General features: G+C 38.6%; 1 protein-coding gene across 1 annotated transcript in view; it reads right to left on the bottom strand.

Annotated features, from left to right (window-relative positions):
* Positions 1-8763: 8763 nt before the first annotated feature.
* LOC124555113 (putative glutathione-specific gamma-glutamylcyclotransferase 2) overlaps positions 8764-24164 on the bottom strand; it is a 32398-nt gene continuing 16997 nt past the window's right edge. Inside the window, exon 3 of the mRNA XM_047128916.1 lies at positions 8764-11528. Within this exon, the coding sequence (XP_046984872.1) occupies positions 11124-11528 (405 nt within the window). The 3' untranslated portion in view covers positions 8764-11123. The remainder of the gene's footprint in view (positions 11529-24164) is intronic.

Below are 24164 nucleotides of genomic sequence, written 5' to 3'. Positions count from 1 at the left end.
CGCAAGGGTAGTGAAATTGGGTGTAATATTACAAAATCATCTGATCAAGAAGCAAGGCCAGAAATTTTAAATATTATATAGTGAAATGAGGTTGTCTATGTGCTGCCTATGCTGACACTTCTGTACGATCGTTACAAAAATTCTAACAGTGGGAATTTCCATTGATGTATCCCCTTCATGCTCCTGCTAAAAAGCATCCAAGATCTGATGTATATGAGTTTTACAGCAATTACTTGGATAAGGCTGTAGTAAGAGACTTTACACTACATACATGCACACATCACTTTTATGCTGTAACCTAGAAACATTCGAGAAACCCCCCTGAATCACAATATGTTAATTGGCGCGTAGTGTAAAGAAAAAGCATTTCAATGGTTGTGTACACGGTATCATCATTGATAAACTAATTACACAACAGGCTACACTAATAAAAAATGTAGTCAGTATTATTCCTGAAGTATGAGTGTACTGGACAAGTCTGGTAATTACAATGTTTTTTTTTTTGAATGACGTGAACTCTTCCCCACACAAGGCACATCTGAGTAACTTTCACATTCCCGTCATGTGCATTATTCTCAGCTGCTGACAGTATACTGACCATTGTGTTTTGCGTTAGATTAATTGTTTACTTTTCTCAGTAACAACTATTCTATTCGCGATTCACAGATTGTCAGAGTAGCAAGCCGTAGTTGAGTAACAAGAGTCTAGTATATGCGCGTCACTCGCCTGAAGGATGCACAAATTAAGTGTTTCATATTGCTTAGATGAAGAACAGGAATGAAATCCTTGGGTAAATTACCATTCCAGTTCTTCAGTGTTAAAAATACGACGGGTTACGGGGATTCAACCAAAACTGCAACAGAATTGACGATTTATTTTGATGTGAATTGTTAACCTTTTCTAATCCAAAAAAGTATAACTATTTACAAGTAACAGCAACATTTCTGTTATTTGTAGGTTTAATTGTGCTTCCTTTGCCAAAACGAAGTATAATTTGCACACACACCTTGCAGCAGCTATTGTGACAGAGTTCTGGAACAGAGTGTCTTATTAAACAAGCAATTGGTGACCAGAGAGATCAGTAGCTTACAAAAAAACCTCAGTATGTCAGTTTGCCGTAACATATGAGCAGAAATTTCATGTTTATTTTCACACTAGCAAATTCTCATTTCGCTAGCTATCAATGACTCTAAAATTAATCACTTGAGTGAAATAAATAAATAAATAAAATAAAAACTATGACTTCTGGTATGTCGCCGTAGATAGGAAAGTTGTGTGTGTAAACAATTTGGCAAACTGCTCTCCTTCCTCGTGTTCTATCATTCGCTAAAATCTCATTTCGATGTCCTGCAAGGTTTAGGAGATATGAGATGTTATGAATATTTCATTATTGTGGGTGTGCGATGGGGAGTGTAAATGCTACGTACTATCCTTTTTCCTCAAGATCGGAGGCATATTGCGACATCCTCCAAAGTTTAAATAAAAATCCAATATGTTAGGTGAATTTCATATGCAGCAACATAAGGTGTAATACGTACCAAATGCAAAATCATAGCTGTCACTACTTTTCATTGCAAACTTTTTGAATTTTGCTCAGTGTCTTACTTAAATGGGGATATCACAATAAGTATAATGATTAGCAAGGTTATTGGCACTTCACTACGAAGCTCACATATAAAGCTACAAGAAATGCAAAAATCAAACATTTTTATTGAAAATTTTTTGTGAAATCATTTGAGACAGCTTACAGGGTGTGCGTGCTTCGATTCTGTCAGTGCAGAGCATCGCCAATGAGCACATGCAAGTATGTGTACGTGTCTCAATACGCACAGGATCAGCCTAGCACGTTGCATCACGCTGTAGTGTTGTGTCGTGTCATGTCACACACGCTATACGCGTCTCAGTTTGCATTTAGCCTTATGCAGTGAATGGTTTATTGTTATTGTCACTTTGTTAGTGTTGCATTAAATGGCATCTATCTGCTATCTGAGTATGCATATTACAACAAGCTGATTGTTGACTACTATAGTTGTGATGTGAAGAGTAGGCTAACTGTGTGTCTTAGAAGTGATTGTGTTTTAAGCTAACCATGAAGTTATTTTTAAGCCAGGAAGCTGCTTCTGCCTCCAAGCTTAGAGTTAAAATACTTAAACCAACACCTAACTGCAAGTATGATGAAAGTTACTAGCAATTTGGTGGAACAGTTCAGGCCAGCACACAAAACAGTGATAACCCAATTTCCCAGTGTGTTGAATGCTTTGATTTGAAAGTGTTTCAAAGTATCAAGCCTTCTTGATTAAAATATCATCCAAGATATAAACACCGAGTTATTTGGTAAACCTATAGACTTTTTTTGAAGAAAAACTGCATTTTGTAAACTGTGTTTTTGCACAAAAAAAAAAAAAAAAAAAAACCAGAGAGAGAGAGAGAGATGGAAGAATCTAAATGCAAGGCAAATCTTATTAACACTGACACTAACTTGATAAAAGCTTCATACTTGGCTAGTGATGTGAAGTTTATGCTACCTGTGTCTTAGAAGTGATTGTGTTAGCTAAAGAATGGAAAACCTCACAACTGGTGAACCTGTTTTATTGCCTGTATTCCTTGGCAAAAATGTGTTGGTATTTGTATACACAGGGCCAAGGCAATGTACGGTCACTTAACATGGCTGGCAGCAGAAGTGGAGAAAGTTGCAACTGATTGTCGAAGCTCACACTGTATTAAACCAAGCTGCACTGGCTTCTCAGCATATGCCCAAAACTCTTCATATTGTTTTGACAGACACTGTAAATATCATCAAAAGAAGGGTTCTAAACTCTCAGCTATTCACAGTATTGTGTGTACAAATAGGAGATAACTAAAACTTCGCTGCTTAAGCAAGATGGTGCTCTCGCAGCACAATTTTGAAGTGAGTATTGGAACCATGGTTCAAGGTTCTTAATGTTTCTCAGTGACAAAAACAATGACATGAACAATTTTTTGCTGATCGGTGGTTAACAAGATTGGCCTATTTAACTGATATATTTGAGGCACTTCACATTTTGAAAATGGGCCTACAAGGACAAGACAACAGCTTTCTTAGTAGATAAAATATTGTCTTTCAAAAGACAATTGACTTTTTTTAGTTAACAAGTACTGAGCAATAAATTTTTTTGCATCCCCTGTTCTTACATTTTTTTTTAAGACAATGAAGTAGATCTCGTGCAAGATTAAGTTCGAGACATTATTACACATTTAGAGGCTTCAAAAAATTTCTGGAAAGCACTTTCCCAAAGGTTACCAATGTGACTGGATATGAAACTCATTGTCAGGAAAGTACCAGAAGAAGTAATCACAAAAGAAACTTTCATTGGCACGACTATGGACAGTTTCATGGAAGATGCTTTCAAAATGCAAACTGCCTCCTTTTCGATATGAACAAAAACAGAATTCTGTTCCCCTCTTCAAACAAGCAATCCGATTTTTGGCATCAATTTGTTACTACTTAGGTGTGTGAAAGTGGTTTTTCTGAATTATTGTACATTAAAAATAAGCGCAGAAATAGACTTCGTGTTGACGAAGACTTGAGAGCCAAGTTCAGCTCAGTTGCACCAGACTTTGAAACTCTGACTAAAGATGAACAGCTACATGCTTCCAACTGAAACATGTAGATGTTCTTTCATCAGAATCTAAATCTGAAAACTAATTACAGATTTTAAAGTCTGATTTCCCATCAGAGTGATTTGATTGTGATTTTTTTCACTTTTTGAACTCTTAATTTACTATATGCCACGTTCAGTTTATTACTCTCTTGCACAACTGCTTTATATGTCATTCCTGTCTTACTCTTTGAATATTTTGTATTAAAACCATCGTAATTTAATTTCATGTTATTTGCTACAAATAAGTACCACATGTGAACATGAATCACTCTGTAAAAGTGCTTTCATGAAAACTTATTACTTACGTGTGTCATATTCCTGCCATGTATAGTAGTTGATCAGCACAACCCAAAACCACATGTTGTCAGTGCTGAGCAAGATGACAAAAATTATTCATCCCATACCATTCCTCAAACCTGAGGCTGTGGTTGGTCAATCTTCCACATGCCCCTGCCCTTCCCCCACATCAGGGTTCATGAGTGCCCAAGCTATAGTTTTACACCAAAATTCCTAAAAATGTCAGTTGGTACACAGTGAGAAAGTCTGTAAATGCCTGCATTATAATATCTAGCATGTTTCACTGCCATACGACAATTACAGCCCACAATGGACCTCTGTGAAAAGCTGCACTTTAATGATAACCACCCAGTACTACCAACCGCAGCAGTGGCTTTGCAGTGAGACAGAGCTAAGCTACTGAATTTCTTGAAAGTGAAGCTCACAAAACTGGAATAGTAAATACCCTATGACCTGGAGGTTGGGACCAAGCACAGTGAGGGCTGAACAAACTGAACAGAAATACATGCCTTATACCGTATTTACTCGAATCTAAGCCACACCTGAAAAATGAGACTCTAAATCAAGAAAAAAAAATTTTCCCGAATCTAAGCCGCACCTGAAATTTGAGACTCTAAATTCAAGGGGAGAGAAAAGTTTTAGGCCGCACCTCCAAATTGAAACAAAGTTGGTCCATTGTATTATGACACACAATTTAGGTCAAATGAATGACGATACAGCTACAGTAGTTTGGTTCGAGACGTAAGCTTAGCAGTTAAGTTTTGCCAAGTAGCCATTGCTATTTGTCCATCCGTATTTATACGGGTACACTTGCTTTTTCATGTGCTTCGTCTGGTTTGAATTGATTGCTTATTTTTCTTTGATTTGATAAGTGCCGTTCTCTTTGTTATAGGTGTTTACGTCACTCTAAGCTGAAGATGCATTACTGTACTGTGTCATGCATTGTTTGTCGCATTCTGATAATGAGTGTTTCGGCCTGTTGCCGCTTGCAGCAAGGCTTGCGTGCGTGCCACCGCCGCTTACAATTTAAAAAGAGGAATCGTCTCCTTAGTGAAACAATGGCAAGAGACTGCTATTTGTTGTTACTTACACTGCTGCTTTCTTTGACAATGATCAACAAGAACCAAATAATAGACTGCGTATGATAGAAGATGTTCTGAATGAGAGCTTAGCGAAAATTTTTCTCCGTTTGAAAAATCTTTGCAGACACCTCTTTAGTACATTACATTCTGTACAGAAATTAGAGTCATCTTAAATTTAAAAATCTAGTCAATTGCCGTGCTTCAATTCTGACTGTATCACTATTACGCATAAGAATAATACGAATATAAACATGACATGATATGTACATTCTTCTGCGTTTGCTGCTGTCTCACTCTAGTTTCGTAGTTTATTAGGCAGACAGAATTTAAATGAGATAGCAGCAAACACGAAAGAATATGTGGCAAAATGTTTATATTCGTATTATTCTTATGGTGCAGAGAATACTTCATGTGATTCACAATTCATAAAAGTTCCTATTAGCAACCATCTCTTCTCACAGGTAGGAATAAATTCAAAACAGAGTTGGCCATATTGACACAAACGTCCCTAACAGTCTTGCCAGTCGGACTTTCGTAGTACATTGAAAAGCTGCAATATTCGAAGATGAACAATACGGAATTTGTATTTACTTCGATGGATAATGTATGAAAATGCAGTGGTCAAAACTCAGGGCGGAGGAAAAAAAGCTCGTCTTCCACTTTTTTTTTTTTTTTTTTAATTTATTTACCGCAGAGGTTTTGGCACCAGTATTTATCTTTGTGCCTGCAAAGCATGCCTGTGTAGCGCTACATATATTCGACAGCAGAAGTTAGTTGTGGCGGCACCTACCAACACTTTTCAGAACTTCCGCTTACTTTGCACTCGATTCTAAGCCGCAGGTGGTTTTTTGGATTACAAAAACCGGAAAAAAGTGCGGCTTAGATTCGAGTAAATATGGTAATCTTTCCACCAGAGTATTTAATTTTTGTCAATTTTCAAAATCTTTTTGGACGTGAGAAATTACAAGCATATTTCCAGCCCAAGAGCTGTCCTCAAATATCAAAATTATGTAACAGATGAAGTATACAAGACAAAAAAGCTCTTATGCTATTGACTGGAACAGTATTGCAGCAGTAGGAGTAGTAGTACCAAAGATGACCAACCTTTTGTCACTGTAGTTCTCACAAAATTAGTGACTCAAGGAAATGAGTTCTATATCAAAGGCGCAGGAATATGGCCTGGAGTAATGGCAAGGAGAAGCAACAATAATCCCCCCACCATCTTGAATGAAATACACCATTTAATAGTCACATCTTTGCACATAAACACTGTATACCGAAGATGCACCATACTCAGGGCATGAAATGTTTCACATAAACAGCAATATGAAAATGAAAGAAATGTAAAATTGGCAGTATCTACAGACATATCAAAACAGATTTAAATAATACAACGTTGTATCAGTTAAGTTTTCTATGCACAACACAAGGTGTTTCAAGAATCTCTCAATATTGAGTGCAAATATTTACATGTTTTTTTTATGACTGAATGTGTGTTGTTCTGCCTCTCTTGCATTGCCATTGTTTCTTGTGGTTTCGCAAAAAATACCAATGTACATATTTGCTCTTAACTTCTCGAAATGCAAGTGCTATTTGTAAAACAATTGTAACTGGTGCAGTGTTTTATGATTTAAATCATGAATGACACAGTTGCAGGCTTTCCAAAAAACATTGATTATGATGAATGACATTGAATCATACGATATCTATTGTTTGTATTAAATACAGCTAAATTAGATATTTCCCCATTCTCCTATAAAAATGGCTTAACTCTGATGGCAGCAATTTACTAATGTTTGTTTGGTTCTGAAATTGGAGCTTGACTTTCCTCAAGTCAGAATATCACGTATAACCATAAAACAATGATTCATATTCCACATTTTTTCGTAGTACACAAGAATAAACAGGAGTAAATCTTCTGGAAGAGACTTTAGCAGTTATGACAATGCTAGCTTTTGAAAAACTTTCAAGTGTTGAAATTCAGTGTTATTCTTCTTTAAATGATTAAGAGTAATTGGTTAAATATGAATAATTTCTTTCCTCAATAATGAAAATAATTTGATGTATTATTGCAACAAATATAATGTAAATTATAGTTATATTCTCAACACAACACCGAAAAATGATAAGACAAAAATTAAAGGACTTACTTTGATAATAAACTGTCAAAAAAGAAGGTACTGAAGTTGTGTATAAAACAGATTTTTCCTTGCCTTTCCCGGTATGTTGCAGGCCTTTGTGCCAACTACAGACCTGAGAGGTCCAGTCCATCGATTCTAGCAGATTGTTAAAATACTGTAAATTAAACTTCTTCCAGACATAGTTTAATGACAGTACCACTAACTTTTATCAGACAGCCCTGATTGTCAAGTAACATATCCCTTCTATGATATGATTAACTATAGCTGCAGCTGATTTTGATAAATGTGTAGCAGATCCACTTGTCAAACATATTTAAGGAGCTCCTAGATTTGGCAAAGGCTTCATTACTGAAAGTACCAATTCTTATGCCAAGAACTGATCTGCAAAGCAATAATGGGACAACTATTTCAGACTATTATGAGACAGTTATCCCATTACTGCTTTGCAGATCAGTTCTTGGCATAAGAATTGGCACTTTCACCCAAGAGGACGCCATCATCATTTAACCATACAGTAAAGCTGCATGCCCTTGGGAAAAATTAAGGCTGTAGTTTCCCCTTGCTTTCAGCCATTTGCAATACCAGCACAGCAAGGCCATTTTGGTTAGTGTTACAAGGCCAGATTAGTCAATCATCCAGACTGCTGCCCCTGCAACTACTGAAAAGACTGCTGCCCCTCTGCAGGAACCACATGTTTGTCTGGCCTCTCAACAGATACCCCTCCATTGTGGTTGCACCTACGGTACGGCCATCTGTATTGCTGAGGCACGCAAGCCTCCCCACCAACGGTAAGGTCTCAGGACTGAAGACAACAACAACATGAGACAATAAGACCTGAACAACCTACCAGATATAATTAACGCCCTTTATTGTACACATAATAAAGTCAACATTCATGTGATCTTCGAGAACGAAGTCTTAACACAACAAGTTTATTACTACATAGGTGACTGAGAATGAGAACAATCTGAAATCAATAGCAACCAACCACTAGTAACACATTGCAAATTACTCAGGATGCACTGCAGCAATACCTGCTAATACTTAAGGAAGCTACTTACCTAACATGCAATGCCATGTAACTACTGATTCAATAATAGATGAAATTATGTTGTCACTCCGTGGTGCACTATGGCAGTCAAAACTGCTATCAATTTCTGCGTATCAACAAGGTCCCCTACATTACTATTGGTTATTTTATAGGTTTTCCACATTTATCTGACTTTGCTACTCATGTACTTCTCTAATACACCTCAAAATCACCCCTGCATGGAAATACTCTCCACATCTCTGTTCAACAATGTAACATCAGACCAATTACAAGAAAACACATTGACAGCTCTGTTTAAAATGGCACTGAGAGAGACAAAGACATTAGCACGCTACCTCCTACTACTTCAAAATATTTAGTTATTATGCAGCCAGTGCATTAGTCCTGCACCATCTGATCCAGTCATGGATATGAAATTATGCAGCAGGAAAAATTAAGAACTACTAATTTTTTATTGGTGGTGATTGAATGCTGCCTTTCAATTGTTATTTTCATATGTTGACTGCATCAGAAAGTAATGGACTAATAAAGGGATGCATTTAATTAACAACTATATTAAAAGTAATTTATTTCAAAAGTAAAGTACATTTATATCAACACAAATTTATTAAATGGCATCTCATTTCAATTAAAATACTCTCATTTGTACAAGCATATTCAATATACCACTTTACTCAGTTGAAGACAGTGGAATGTTGTTCAAGAAAAATATGAACTACTGACTTCTGTACTATGACAAACTACTTTCTTCAACAGTTGTGAACACACAAACTAAAGGTACTTTACATCAGTGAAATTGCTTTTAAATAAGACACTTGGTAATACAACTACACAATACAATATCACAGCTAGGAATACATCAATCAAATACAGTACAGAAATATGTTAGGTAACTTAAGGCTGAAAGTTTTCATAAAAAAACTTTCAAAATGGTTTGTGAAGTGTCCATTAACCTGTTACAGATCACAACAAGAATGATACTGTGTGGTCCAGATCATGCATATGCTTCTCAGGATGGTATACATGGTTCTTGTTGCAAGAATTCATGTCACGACATGTATACCAATCAAAGCTCAGAGCTCACCGAGGAGAATCCAAGCTGTAACAGTTGGTTTTCTAGAAAATACTGTATATCAGTGTGCTCATATAACCACTTCATAGGTGTGACTAGCAAACAAGGATTTATTTATTTATTTAAGAAATAAGCAGTGTCCATCAAAGAATATAATTCTGGTCTTCCTAGTAATGCCGAAATTTTTGACACACATGTAGCAGCATCATACCAAACTATGATCAGGACTAGAAGACTCATGTAATGCTTATATATGTCATTTTTTAAAAAACAGAAGTGATATCTTTCTGGTTTCCAATCGTAAGTAGTTTGTAACCAATCCTATTTCATTATGTCACACAATAAAAGAAAATCAACAAAGCCAATTATGTCAGGACACAACACACACACACACACACACACACACACACACACACACACACACACACAAAACATGAAACACGAGAACAATTTCTTTTTAAAAGCTGCATTAATACTGACTGTTAGCCCCTTCCACAACTTTGTCTTCCTCCGCTGCATTGCTAATTCAGTATTACCCCCCTTTGTACACTAGCAACTTTCGTGGAGTTCTAAATTTCCGAGTATGTTGCAGACTGTGCACGCACAGAAACAAGGGAATTCAGTAGTGTCTCAAATTAGAAAATTGCCCTAGTCTGGTTGAGCTCACTCGTTTTATAGAAATAGATTTGATGATTTCTTAACACACAAAGTTACACAAGGTCCTGATAATATTCCCTACTAATGTTGTCTTAGAAGATAGACAAAATACTGAAATGACAAAGGCACTTATGTTCTACTACACTATGCAGAAATAAGAATGGAAACAGATACATGTGTTTTAATGAAAATTATTTGAACTACGAAAAAGTAATTATTTGTCAAGAAAAGTAATTTTCAATGCTTTTGGCACTTAGCAAGGAAAACAAGATACACAGTATGAAGCAAAAAGGTGCTATTTACTGCATTCTAGATTTTTTTCACATATTCGCAAGTGTATATATGCTCAAACAAATAATTTTTTATGTTCGAAAAGTTTGGATGACACTTTTCATATTCTTTCAGTTCTCTGAAGTGAAGTGTGAAGAATTTACCATGTGACCTTTGACTAGAATGACCACTATGAATCCTTTTGGCATGAATAAACTATTATCCTTTCTTGACAAAAAATAGAAACACCTACAGCCGTCCTTATGATTTTATTTTATTTTATTTTGTCGCTACAGGTTGTACCGCATCAAAACAGCCTGAAGATGATGCAATGAAGCGTCGAAACTGGTAGCGACAAAATAAAATAAAATCATAAGGATGGCCGTAGGGGTTTATTTTTTTGTCACGATACTAAGCGGCCGTCGTCCCAGAGATGTCCTGCTAAAAGGATGGACGTACAAAAGCATTAGCCTTTCTTGTTCCTACATTACGTACCATATTTTTCATAAAAAAGATAGTTCCTCATAACCTCATTTTCACAGATCAGATGCCGAACTGCACACCAGACAGCTCTCTCTGAAATTTTTTTGCTGACGTGTAAATGAAAATGAGCACTTGAAACCGATGAGATTCTGTAAAGGAATAAAACACCAGGGTCGCTGCAGTAGGCAAACTTGTCTTGAGAAGTCAATTGACAAACGAAAGTTGATCATGTAAAAGCAGCTGTAGATGCATCTTTATGATTTTACCTTACTCCAATGGATGATAAAAGTAAAGAAATATTCTGGGGAGGGGGGGGGGGTGAAGGTCAGGAGGGAGGGGGAAGGTGGCATAGAGGAACTATAGAAAGTCAAATCAGGGCATACATCGAAGTTGTATAGAGGCCCAGAGTATCTTAACTTCAGTTTCTGCTCATGCTTTGGCAGTAGACTCTTTGTTGCTTTGTATTTTTCGTACAGCATTTTCTAAAGCAAATAGATGGGTATCATCATAATGAGGTGCAATGCGTCTCATTTCTGCTGCGAGGTTGAACAAATATTCTGCATTACTGCCACTCGGTCCATGAGCACTTGCAATGCATGCAGCTGTTTCCTCAAAAGTTTCATTTTTCATGAAAAATTTATTATCTTCTGTGGCTATGTACAGCACTACTTCAAGTGGATCGAGTTTGGTTATTTCTTGTGTTGTCTCAATTGCTACAGGATAAAATAGTGCTGTGTTTTTGGTATAGCCATCCTTCTCACGAAAATCCAGATGCGAGACAACATTTTCTTCATCCTCTTTGTCTATCTCGTATGTCACACCCCAGATCACATCCTGGAACAAGAAACAGTACTGCATGAACTATCTTTTTCTACTTGTTGAAAAACACAGAAAAATCAGGCAAAAGAAATTAAATATGAAACTCATGAAATACAATCCTACCTAAGCGCAACTATAAACAAATTAAACACAAAGTTTTGGAAGGCTTGCTTAAATGCTTAGAATTACAGAACTGTAGTAAGTTCAATGTATATTTAAACTTTCATGTTTTATTCATCAATGAAGTTAAGCAACCATTAATCATTAAATTAATTTATTTATGAGCAGACAAGATTTTTACAGACCATAGTAGTACTACACTGCATTTCCTACCCTACCTCCAATCATTCATCGCAGAGCGTAACATGAATGTAAAAATGAGAGAATTAAATGCAAAGTCTTGTCCTGGTTAGGTCCTGGCTTAAGTACAGGGTAATTCAGAAAAGCCAGAACCATAAATATTTATGTAGTTTGTGTTAAAAATAATTATGATTCCTCTGTGTTGTTGATTGTTTATAGATTGTTGTTCATAGCACTTACCTTGGGAAATGTCTAGTAGGGCATCATCTCCAGACTCAGCACACGCACGCACGCAAGGGTGTGCATTAGTGTTAGGTGACATTTACTCAATTTGACATGTTGCTCATGCATGAGCAGCATCATATTATGAAGCTTACTTCACAGTAAAATCTTAAAAGCAGTGTACTGAGATGATCCACGAGAAATTCCCTGATGTCCCTATCCAGAGAAAACAGCAGTTTGTGAAACACGAAGTGTTAATGAAAGGTCTGTAAACTGTCAACCTGATGTGTTAACACCTGAATTTATGGAGTTTTCAGCAGTCTCTGCTGTGGTTGGTTGGTTTGGGGGAGGGGACCAAACAGCGAGGTCATCAGTCCTATCGGAGCGGGGAAGGAAGTCTGCCATGTCCTTTCAAAGGAACCGTCTTGGTATTTGCCTGAAGTGATTTACGGACATCACGGAAAATCTAAATCAGGATGGTCGGATGAGGGTTTGAACTGTCACTCTCCCCATTGCGTGTCCAGTGTACTAAACACTGCACCATCCCACTCGGCGAGTTTCTGCTGTGATTCCCCAGTAAATCATTTCATCGGTTGTCTAATGAGCATGGAGCATCTTATTAAACCTGCCATGGACCCACTACATGTCTCAGGTTATGGCTGTACAGAGTTCAGGTAGTTCAAGAGCTATATTCTTTGGAGTCAGAAAAACCTGTCTCCTATTGTCAGTGGTTTAAGAGCTCGCACAACGATGTGAATAATATGCTGAACAATACATTTTTCAGTGATGAAGCATGGTTCCACTTACATGTATGTATTAAACAGACGGAATACTTGCATTTAAGCTGCCAATAATCATCACACATTACACAAGACGCAACTTCACCTACAAGAAAATGGAGTATGACGTGCCATATCTAGCCAGTGAATTGTTGGACCAATTTTTTGTAACAACTGTTTTTTCCGTTTGTGCTGGGAGATCAAGAGTCAGTTCACGGCCACACTTGAAGTGAGTGAACGTTACTGCTGGTTTCAAAAAGACAGTGCAACATGTCACACCGTCAATGAGACGATGATGCTCTAAAAATATGTGGGCCTCCCACTCACCAGATCTAACTTCCCCAGATTTTTTTTTTCTTTTTTATTTTTTTTTATTTTTTTTTTTTTTTTTGTGGGGAAGGACATCTTGAGGAACACTACAATAATCCAAGAATGCTGGAGAGTAAAGAATCACATTATCACTGCCATAAAAGAAGTCACAGTCTATATACACAATGAGTATCTGCATACCTTTGCCATCTAGTCAATATGTATTTACTACAAAATGGGGGACAGTTTCAGCATCTTTTAAATACCTTTCTAAATGTATTAAATGATATTGATAAAGAATATAGTAAATAAGTGTAGGAGTTCTGGCTTATCTGAATCACCTTGTACTTTACTGCAGCTTTCAGTAATCAAACTCTCCAAGCAATTTGTATGCCAGCAGGAAATTGCAAATGGTCCCCCCCTTCCTCCCTCAAGACCAATCCTTCAATCAGTTTTTCTTTGCAAGAATCATTGTCATTGTCGTCGTCAATGTATTTTCTGTTTCTAATGTTACGGCAAGATGCACAATTTTTCCAGCACGATTAAGGCTGGCAGGAATGTGGCCAGAATTTCAGTGAAGGTGATGGCCACACACAGTAGGAAAAACTGGCAACCACTGGCAGTCATACAGCCAGGTACACATGCTAGAGTTTTTTAAACCTTGTCAAGGAACAAGCGTGGCAGGACATTTATAGGGTCGATAACATAGATGACAAGTATAATGCTTTCCGTAACACATTTCTTATGCTCTTGGAGAGTTGCTTTCCATTAGAACGTTCTACATAGGACACTAGCAGTAAAAGACAGCCTGGGTGGCCAACTAGTGGGATAAGGATAACATGTAGAACAGAGGGAGAATTACATCAAAATGTCAGAAATATTCACAATCAAGGAGTATGTGGTATGCAAATAGAGTAGCTAATTCACAAGACAAAATTAAAACCATGTGGTCAGTTGTGAAGGAAGTGTTTGGTCATCAGCACAAGGTTGACAATATAAAGTCAGTTCGTAGTAAAAATATTTCTGTTACTGATGAATCAGATGTATGTACAGTTTACATACTTTTCTGAGCATTGCTTGTGAATTAAAGAAAAATGTAGTTTCTACAGGGAATCCTATAACACTCTTGGCAAATGCCTTTCCGAGATTGATGTCTGAAATATTCCTCTGTGATATGGGACAAGGGGGAGATTGAGTCAATAATTAAATCACTGAAGACTAAGGACTCTCATGGATATGATGTAGCACATAGCAGAATATTAAAGTACTGTGCTGCACATGTTAGCCCAGTATTTTGCCATATTTGTAATTTTTCCTGTAGGAACAGTCAGTTTCCTGAAAGATAAAAGAACTCAGTACAGCTGCTGTATAAAAAGGCAGAAAGGGATAATACAGACAATTTTAGACCTATTTCTATGCCATCAGTATTTGCTAAAGATAATGAAAAGGTTGTGTATGTAAGGATAATTGGTCATTTTATATAACATAATTTGCTATCAACTGTACAGTTCGGTTTTAGAAGTTGTTTAACGATTGAAAATGCTACATTCTCTTTTCTCGGTGAGGTACGGGATGGGTTAAACGAAAGGTTTAGAATGCTAGGCGCATTTTTTTATTTAACTAAGGCATTTGATTGTGTTGATCACAAAATAGTGCTCCAGAAGTTGAACCATTACAGAATACGGGGAGTAGCTTACAGTAACAATAACTTTTAACAACAGACAGCAAAAGGTAATTATTCACAGTGTTGAGAATTGCTGAGATGTGGGGTCTGGGTGGATACGGTCAAATGTTGAGTGCTCCAGGGATCAGTGTTGGGGCCGATCCTGTTCCTTATTTATATAAATGATATGCCCTCTAGTATTATGGGTAACTCTAAAATATTTCTGTTTGCCAATGACACTCACTTGGTAGTAAAGGATGTTGTGTGCAACACTGGTTTGGTTTCAAATAGTGCAGTTCATGACATAAGTTCATGGCTTGTGGAAAATAAACTAACAAATCACAGTAAGACTCAGTTTTTACAGTTTCTAACACAAAATTCAACAAAACCTGACCTTTTAATTTCACAGAATGGGCATATGATTAGTGAAACTGAACAGTTCAAATTTCTAGGTGTTCAGGTAGACAGTAAACTGTCGTCAAAAGCCCATGTGCAGAATCTTGTTCAAAGCCTTAATGCTGCCATTTTTACGATTCGAATTGTATCCGAAGTAAGCGATCGTTCGACCTGAAAACTATTCTACTTTGCTTATTTTCATTCACTTATGTCTTATGGTATTATATTTTTGGGTAACTCTTCCCATTCTGAAAGGATATCTCTCTTAGAAATGGATGGTTCGGGCAACAAATGGTGTAAGTTCGCGAACCTCTTGTTGACCCCTGTTCACTGGTCTGGTTATTTTGACATTGGCATCTCAACATATATATTCTTTACTGTCATTTCTGGTTAACAATATCAGCTTATGTCCAATAATAAGCAGCTTTCACTCCGTTAATACTCAGCAGAAATCCAACCTGCATTTGGATCAGACTTCCGTAACTCTTGTGCAGAAAGCTGTGCAGTATACTGCTGCATCCATTTTCAATAAGCTAACACAAGAATTCGAAAATCTTAGCAGTAATCCACACACTTTCAAATCGAAACTGAAGAGTTTCCTCATGGGTTTCTCCTCCTATTCTGTTGAGGAGTTCCTTGAAAAATTAAGCTGATTCTTAAGTAATATTGTTGATTGCATTTACTTAAAACTTATAGCTTGACTTTTTTTGGGTTCATAAACATTTTATTTTTATCTGTTATTACTTTTATATTTTAATTTCATGCACCGTGTTTATTACTTGCTCATTGTCAGGAAAGTCAAAGGCAACAGATGAAACTGTGAATCCCCCAATACTAAGTGACTGATAAACAAAGTGAAAGTTCATTCTCCCACATTAGGAACTGAAGGAATGTCTACTTCCCCCCCCCCCCCCCCCCTCGAATATCAGTTAATTCATTTGGAAAATTTATCTATAGTTAAAACTGACATTTCTAAAAATAAATACAAGGACCATGGATTCATGTTCTGTTGTTTTAGTAGCTGTGGCAGATAGAAATTACTGCTTAAGATACATTGATGTGGGCGCAGTGACAGATTCAGAAGGATACTCAAGTTTCTTCAAGCATGCACAATTTGGCATTTCAGCAAGTAAATGCTATATTTTGCACTGGCCACAGATGGAAATGTTGTATTTAGTTGGATTCACATTCTTTACATTTGTGCGATTTATCGTGTAACCAAAATTTAGTGGATTCCTTTTAGTGCTTACATGGATGATATTTTTATCATTTAGAGTCAATTTCCACTTTTCACACTACACTGATATCTTGGTTAAATAATTTTGCAACTGGTTCTGATCATCTTATAAGATGGTAAATGACAGCATTCAGAATGCCCTGAAATTACCTGACTACCTGGGGGTGGGGCCATCCAGACTGCCGGAATAATGGCTAACTTACTATTACATCATTGGGATACATTTGCTTATTTAATAGACACAGATGTTTAATCCACTCAAAAAAAATTTGGGGTCTCAGTGTAGTGTTTTCTTTAGGGAATTCCTTTTAGTAGAAAATTTTGCTGGTGTTATGTGTGTGTGCATATTTTATATGCAATGTTTGTCTAAAAAGTATAGGACCGGAGATGAGTCATGGGTGTACACGTATGAAAGTGCGGCAGGTGCGAAGTAAAATCAAGGTGATGCCGACTGTCTTCTTTGATGTCCGTGGAATTCTGCATCACGAATACGCACCAGAAGGACAAACAGTGACAAAGGAGTACTATCAAGATGTTCTCCGACAACTCTGCGATGCAGTTTGGCGCAAAAGACCAGACATGTGGACAGCGAAAAAGTGTCAACTGCATCACGACAACGCCCCCGCACATTCAGCCCACTTGATCCAAAATTTCTTGTCCAAATATGGAATTACAGCTATTCGCCAACCTCCCTACTCTCCAGACATGGCTCCTTGCAACTTCTAGTTGTTTCCAAAATTGAAGACACCACTGAAAGGATCCCGTTTAGAGAGTAGAGAAGAGAATGCGGAACACGACGACAGAGCTGAACACCATTCCAAAAGAAGGCTTCCAGAGGTGTTTCCAGCAGTGCAAGGATTGATGGGCTAAGTGTGTGCAAGCACAAGGGGCCTACATTGAAGGGGATTAGGGTCCCAACCCCGTCAGGTATTCGAAATATTTTTTCTGGCCAGAGGTCGGATACTTTTTAGACAGGCCTCGTATACAAGCAGAGAGGTTTGGGTCTCAGAGGCACCTAGAATGAATAGTCGGAATCCCTAAATTGCGCACGCACGCGCGTGCGCACGCACGCACAATTGCCAACTGATGGTGCATGGTATACTTCGAACTATTGCCATCAGTACTCTGTTCTCATCTAAGAAGCGAACCCAGTCCCTACGTTCTTGATCAGTTCACAAACTGTTCAGGGAATGTTGTATGACAGTGGAATCACCACAGTTCATTCTATGCACCAGTTCTCAAGTATCCTAATGCTGATGAGTGTAGGTTAAAGCATTAAAAGATCTTCTTCAGAACCTGATGAGTCAGTGTGTTCACGAAGTCTTTTGCGGTGGCATGATGGCATAAAATCTTTGCTGTTTTCGAGCTGCGTCAATTGCAATAAAATTCTCAGTTTTCTTGGAATTAATGCGGCTTGGAAGAAGATTTTATCCTGACGACACAGTAATGTTGAAAACAAGAAAATCATTTTCTCACCACCCTCTGTCTAACGGCATTATCAGCATACACTGCTGTCATGTCTATTGATTCGATTTACAGCTGACTGTGAAAAAGGTCCAAAGAAATATCAAGGATGAACACCTAGCTCCACATATTAATAGGGAGAACCATCTAATGGCTTACAAAGCCTTAATTCAATCTGTTAAACATGCTTGAATAGTTAAATTAGAGCATTCCTTTTCCTAAATAAAAGAAGCTATATTGATTCCCTACACAGCTTAGTGTCAAATTTCAATCAAGGTATATATCAATACCATTTCCATTTATGTCAACAGTGCCAGATTCCTAAAGGAATCCAGTAGTTACGTTAGTTCACTTGTGGCTGGAGGCAATACTTTACAGTTGAAAACAACACCGTCAACAAAGAACACAAAATTCCATCGCTGATGGAGCTATTTTATAGATACTTTGCGGGGTACCGATAACCTTATCGCATGGAGAGCGGGGTTTGGGGGGAGGGGATTTGGGGGGGGGGGGGGGGGGAGGACGAGGATGAGGAAGGAATTTTGAGGTTTCCATCTCGGTCCCACGAGGAGCTAGGGAAATAAAAGTCCACCTAGACACAGCCACATGTGCCTAGATAAGCCTTATACAACTGAAGTGTGGCAGGTCCCCCAGAGGTTGTTAGCTAGCGAATGTTCCACCTCAACAGCCATGCAGCTCATCAGCACGCAGCACACATCGATACTGAAGGCTTCTCTCTCTCTCTCTCTCTCTCTCTCTCTCTCTCTCTCTCTCTCTCTCTCTCTCTCCCCCCCCCCCCTCCCCTCCCTCCATGTTTTCATCATCCTCATGATCTGGACAGTCAAGTCAAGATCCCTGTTCTTTGTGACACACAACGTTCCACTGCCACGCAGCGCGGAGCTCACTGAAGCACCCAGAGCTTATGATGACAGAGGACTGGTGGCACTTACCAGTCCCCAGCTCAGAAACCCTGGAGTTATCAAGCCCATATCCAGCAAACGAATGCTGAATCCCCAAGGGTGCCTGTTGTGTTTTCTGATTTAAGTTAGTTCTACCTCTGTGTCAGGGAGTCACACCTAGTGATATGTGGCTGGCGACCACGGGGCCCCGAGCTGAGTCCTGGCATTGCTTCCACTTACTTATGCCAGGCTCCTCACTTTTATCTTTCCTATCTGGCCACCCTTGGCCAGCTCTTGTTCTTTCCCAACCCTGATGCTATTAGGTTTCGAGGGCTAGGGGTCTTTCATTTTCCAACCTATACTTCTCATGCAGCGTCTGACCCGGAGCAGGCGGCTGCAAAAGGCGTCTGTATCCCATGTTAGGGGCGGCCTCCAGAACTGCGGAAGACAACAGAATACCACCGCAGATTATCTTCCATGCATAATGCAGTCTCCATTTTATGCACAGTGTCCGGAGGTAAAATAGTCCCCCATTCGGATCTCCAGTGTGTGTGTGTGTGTGTGTGTGTGTGTGTGTGTGTGTGTGTGTGGGGGGGGGGGGGGGGGGGGGGGGGGGGGAAGAGGGACAGCTTGAAAGGAGGCAAAAAATCAAAACGAGAATTGGTACCTGGAATGTCAGAACTCTGCTACAAGCAGGAAAACTAGAAAACCTTAAAAGAGAGATGGAAAATAATCATATGGACCTCGTAGGAGTTGCTGAGGTAAGATGGAATGGACATGGAGAGTTGCAGTCAGATGAATATGTATTCTACTACTCAGGAGGAGAAGTACGAGGTGTGGCTAGAAAAAAACCGGACTAGTACTGGTGAAAACAATAAAACGAATGCAATAAGGCTGAAAGTCGCGTGGCCTGTCACGTGACTCTCGCTCCGCCTACTGCTCGAGTTTCATCTGCCTCCTGCACTCAGTCTGCCCGTGGCGTCTGTTTTAAGTAGTTGACGTTTTGTCTGTGCGTCGGGAAAATGTTGAGTGTACAGAAAGAACAGCGTGTTAACATCAAATTTGTTTCAAACTAGGAAAATCTGCAAGTGAAACGTTTGTAATGTTACAACAAGTGTACGGCGATGATTGTTTATCGCGAACACAAGTGTTTGAGTGGTTTAAACGATTTAAAGATGGCCGCGAAGACACCAGTGATGACACTCGCACTGGCAGACCATTGTCAGCAAAAACTGATGCAAACGTTGAAAAAAAATCGGTAAACTTGTTTGACAAGATCGCCGTTTAACAATCAGAGCAGTGTCTGAGTTAACAGGAGTTGACAAGGAAAGTGTTAGGCAGATTCTTCATGAAAGTTTCAACATGAACAAAGTGTGTTCAAAAATGGTTCCAAAGTGTCTCACAATTGAACAGAAGGAACGCGAAGAATGATTTGTTCTGACATCCTGGAAAACATTGAAAGTGATCCCACCTTCTTACAAAATGTTATTACTTGCGATGAATCGTGGTTTTTTACTTACGATCCCGAAACTAAACGCCAATCGATGCATTGGAAAACTCCTGGTTCTCCACGACAAAAAAAAGCACGAATGTCAAAATCGAAATTCAAGGCAATGATGATTGTTTTTTTTTTTTGACATCAAAGGGATTGTGCAAATTGATTGGGTACCAGAGGGACAAACAGTGAATCAGCATTACTACATTAGCGTCCTGGCTACCCTACGTGAGCGAGTACGGAGAAAACAGAACGATTTGTGGAGAAAAAAGTCATGGATCCTTCACCAAGACAATGCCCCAGCTCACAGTGCGTTGTCAGTGAAGACGTTTTTGGCAAAACACAACATTCCCATCTTAGATCATCCATCCTACTCACCTGATTTGGCCCCCTGTGACTTTTTTCTTTTCCCTAAAGTCAAGTCAGCTTTGAAAGGAACTAGATTTGAGACAGTTGAAGCAGTAAAAGAAAAAGCGACGGAAGTAATGTATGGACTTACCGAAAATGATCTGCAGCATTGCTATGAACAGTGGAAAATTCGTATGGAGCGGTGTAGAGACCGAGGAGGAGAGTACATTGAAGGAGATAACACGAAATTGTAAATAATTGTAAATAAATGTTTTTCCAGCATCAGTCCGGTTTTTTTCTAGCCGCACCTCGTAAAAGGAATTAATGGAGTAGGAATGATTATGACAAAGGAATTGGCTAAATGTGTGGAATATGTAGACTATGCAAATGACCGGGTTATTGGTTGTAAGGCTGAAAGGAGCACATAAAGAAAATGCTGCAAACTAGTAATGGAGACTGGAACACCATTGTGGGAGAAGGAAAGAGGGGAAAATGGCAGTCATGGTCTTGGAAAGAGAAATGACAGAGGTGAATGGTTAATTGACTTCTGCAGGGAAAGCAGCTGATAGTGGCAAACACATGGTTCAAGAACCATAAGAGGAGGCTCTACACTTGGAAATCACCAGGGGATAAATACAGAGACCAAATCGATTTTATACTAGTAGAAGAAAGATACAGGAATGGAATCGAGAAGGTGCACACATTACCAGGTGCAGATATTAATAGTGACCACAACTTACTTATGGCAGAAATAGAAATAAGAATGAAAAAACTGAAAAAGGCGACAATGGTGAAGAAGTGGGATTTAGAGAAGATAAGGTCCAACAAAGAACAAATTACAGAAATGCTGTCTCGGGACTTTCTAAACACATTACGAGACAAAGAAGCACCTGATAAGGCCAACGAGTACTGGAATGTGCTGAAAGAAGGAATCATTAAAGCAGGACAGCAAAATATAGGATATGTAAAAGGGAAAAGGTCAAAAAAACCATGGGTCACACAAGAAATGATTTCCAAGATGGAGAAGAGAAGAAAATTGAAAAACAAGAACACTGAAGATGCAAGAAAGATATACCGAAGGTTAAATAACGAACTGCGAAGAGAAACAGAGCAGGCTAGGAAAAAATGGCTAACAGAGGAATGTGATGAAATTGAAGACCAGGACAGGAAGGGAAGATACGACTTACTATACAACAGAGTAAAGACTATGACATGGGAACAAAACAGATCAGGAAGTGCTACTATGTAAATTTTGAGTAAAGACGAAGAGATAGTGTACAAAGATCATGACGATTTCCTCCAGAGATGGGAAGAATATATAAAAGAGCTATACGACACAAATAGCAAACCAGAAACTCTGGAACTTGAATCACACAACAGTGTAAATGATGAAGAGAAAGGACCGACCATCATAATGGAAGAAGTAAAGTCTGCCATTGCTGCAATGAAAAATGGCAAAGCAGTAGGTACAGATACAATACCGGGAGAAATACTACAATGCTTGAACCACAATGGAATAAGAGAAATATTGAGGTTATGTAATAAAATATATGACAGTGGTGAATGGCCTGAGGACTTTTTGACAACAGTTTTTTTTTTGTCATCAGTCTACTGACTGGTTTGATGCGGCCCGCCACGAATTCCTTTCCTGTGCTAATCTCTTCATCTCAGAGTAGCACTTGCAACCTACATCCTCAATCATTTGCTCGACATATTCCAATCTCTGTCTTCCTCTACAGTTTTTGCCCTCTACAGCTCCCTCTAGTACCATGGAAGTCATTCCCTCATGTCTTAGCAGATGTCCTATCATCCTGTCCCTTCTCCTTATCAGTGTTTTCCACATATTCTTTTCCTCTCCGATTCTGCGTAGAACCTCCTCATTCCTTACCTTATCAGTCCACCTAATTTTCAATATTCGTCTATAGCACCACATCTCAAATGCTTCAATTCTCTTCTGTTCCGGTTTTCCCACAGTCCATGTTTCACTACCACACAATGCTGTACTCCAGACGTACATCCTCAGAAATTTCTTCCTCAAATTAAGGCCGGTATTTGATATTAGTAGACTTCTCTTGGCCAGAAATGCCTTTTTTGCCATAGCGAGTCTGCTTTTGATGTCCTCCTTGTTCTGTCCGTCATTGGTTATTTTACTTCCTAGGTAGCAGAATTCCTTAACTTCATTGACTTCGTGACCATCAATCCCGAAAAAGTTTCTCGCTGTTCTCATTTCTACTACTTCTCATTACCTTCGTCTTTCTCCAATTTACTCTCAAACCATACTGTGTACTCATTAGACTGTTCATTCCATTCAGCAGATCATTTAATTCTTCTTCACTTTCATTCAGGATAGCAATGTCATCAGCGAATCGTATCATTGATATCCTTTCACCTTTTATTTTAATTCCACTCCTGAACCTTTCTTTTATTTCCATCATTGCTTCCTCGATGTACAGATTGAAGAGTAGGGGCGAAAGGCTACAGCCTTGTCTTACACCCTTCTTAATACGAGCACTTCGTTCTTGATCGTCCACTCTTATTATTCCCTCTTGGTTGTTGTACATATTGTATATGACCCATCTCTCCCTATAGCTTACCCCTACTTTTTTCAGAATCTCGAACAGCTTGCACCATTTTATATTGTCGAACGCTTTTTCCAGGTCGACAAATCCTATGAAAGTGTCTTGATTTTTCTTTAGCCTTGCTTCCATTATTAGCCGTAACGTCAGAATTGCTTCTCTCGTCCCTTTACTTTTCCTAAAGCCAAACTGATCGTCACCTAGCGCATTCTCAATTTTCTTTTCCATTCTTCTGTATATTATTCTTGTAAGCAGCTTCGATGCATGAGCTGTTAAGCTGATTGTGCGATAATTCTCGCACTTGTCAGCTCTTGCCATCTTCGGAATTGCGTGGATGATGCTTTTCCAAAAGTCAGATGGTATATCGCCAGAATCATATATTCTACATACCAACGTGAATAGTCGTTTTGTTGCCACTCCCCCCAATGATTTTAGAAATTCTGATGGAATGTAATCTATCCCTTCTGCCTTATTTGACCGTAAGTCCTCCAAAGCTCTTTTAAATTCCGATTCTAATACTGGATCTCCTATCTCTTCTAAATCGACTCCTGTTTCTTCTTCTATCACATCAGACAAATCTTCACCCTCATAGAGGCTTTCAATGTATTCTTTCCACCTATCTGCTCTCTCCTCTGCATTTAACAGTGGAATTCCCGTTGCACTCTTAATGTTACCACCGTTGCTTTTAATGTCACCAACAGAAATGATTCCATTACCAAAAAAACAAGGAACCAAGAAATGTAGCGAGCACAGGACAATCAGCCTCATTTCACATGCAGCCAAAGTGATGTTAAGAATAACTAATAAAAGACTTGAAAAAGTAATAGAGGAGAATCTCGGCGAGGAGCAGTTTGGCTTTAGACGGAATACGGGCACCAGAGATGCAATAGGGCTCCTACGAATCTTGGGAGAAAGGTTTATTGAAAAAGGAAGAGACCTATATATGTGCTTCATCGATTTAGA

This window comes from Schistocerca americana, chromosome X (assembly GCF_021461395.2).
Source record: "Schistocerca americana isolate TAMUIC-IGC-003095 chromosome X, iqSchAmer2.1, whole genome shotgun sequence".
Classification (NCBI taxonomy): domain Eukaryota; kingdom Metazoa; phylum Arthropoda; class Insecta; order Orthoptera; family Acrididae; genus Schistocerca; species Schistocerca americana.
This window is presented reverse-complemented; position numbering and strand designations above follow the sequence as displayed.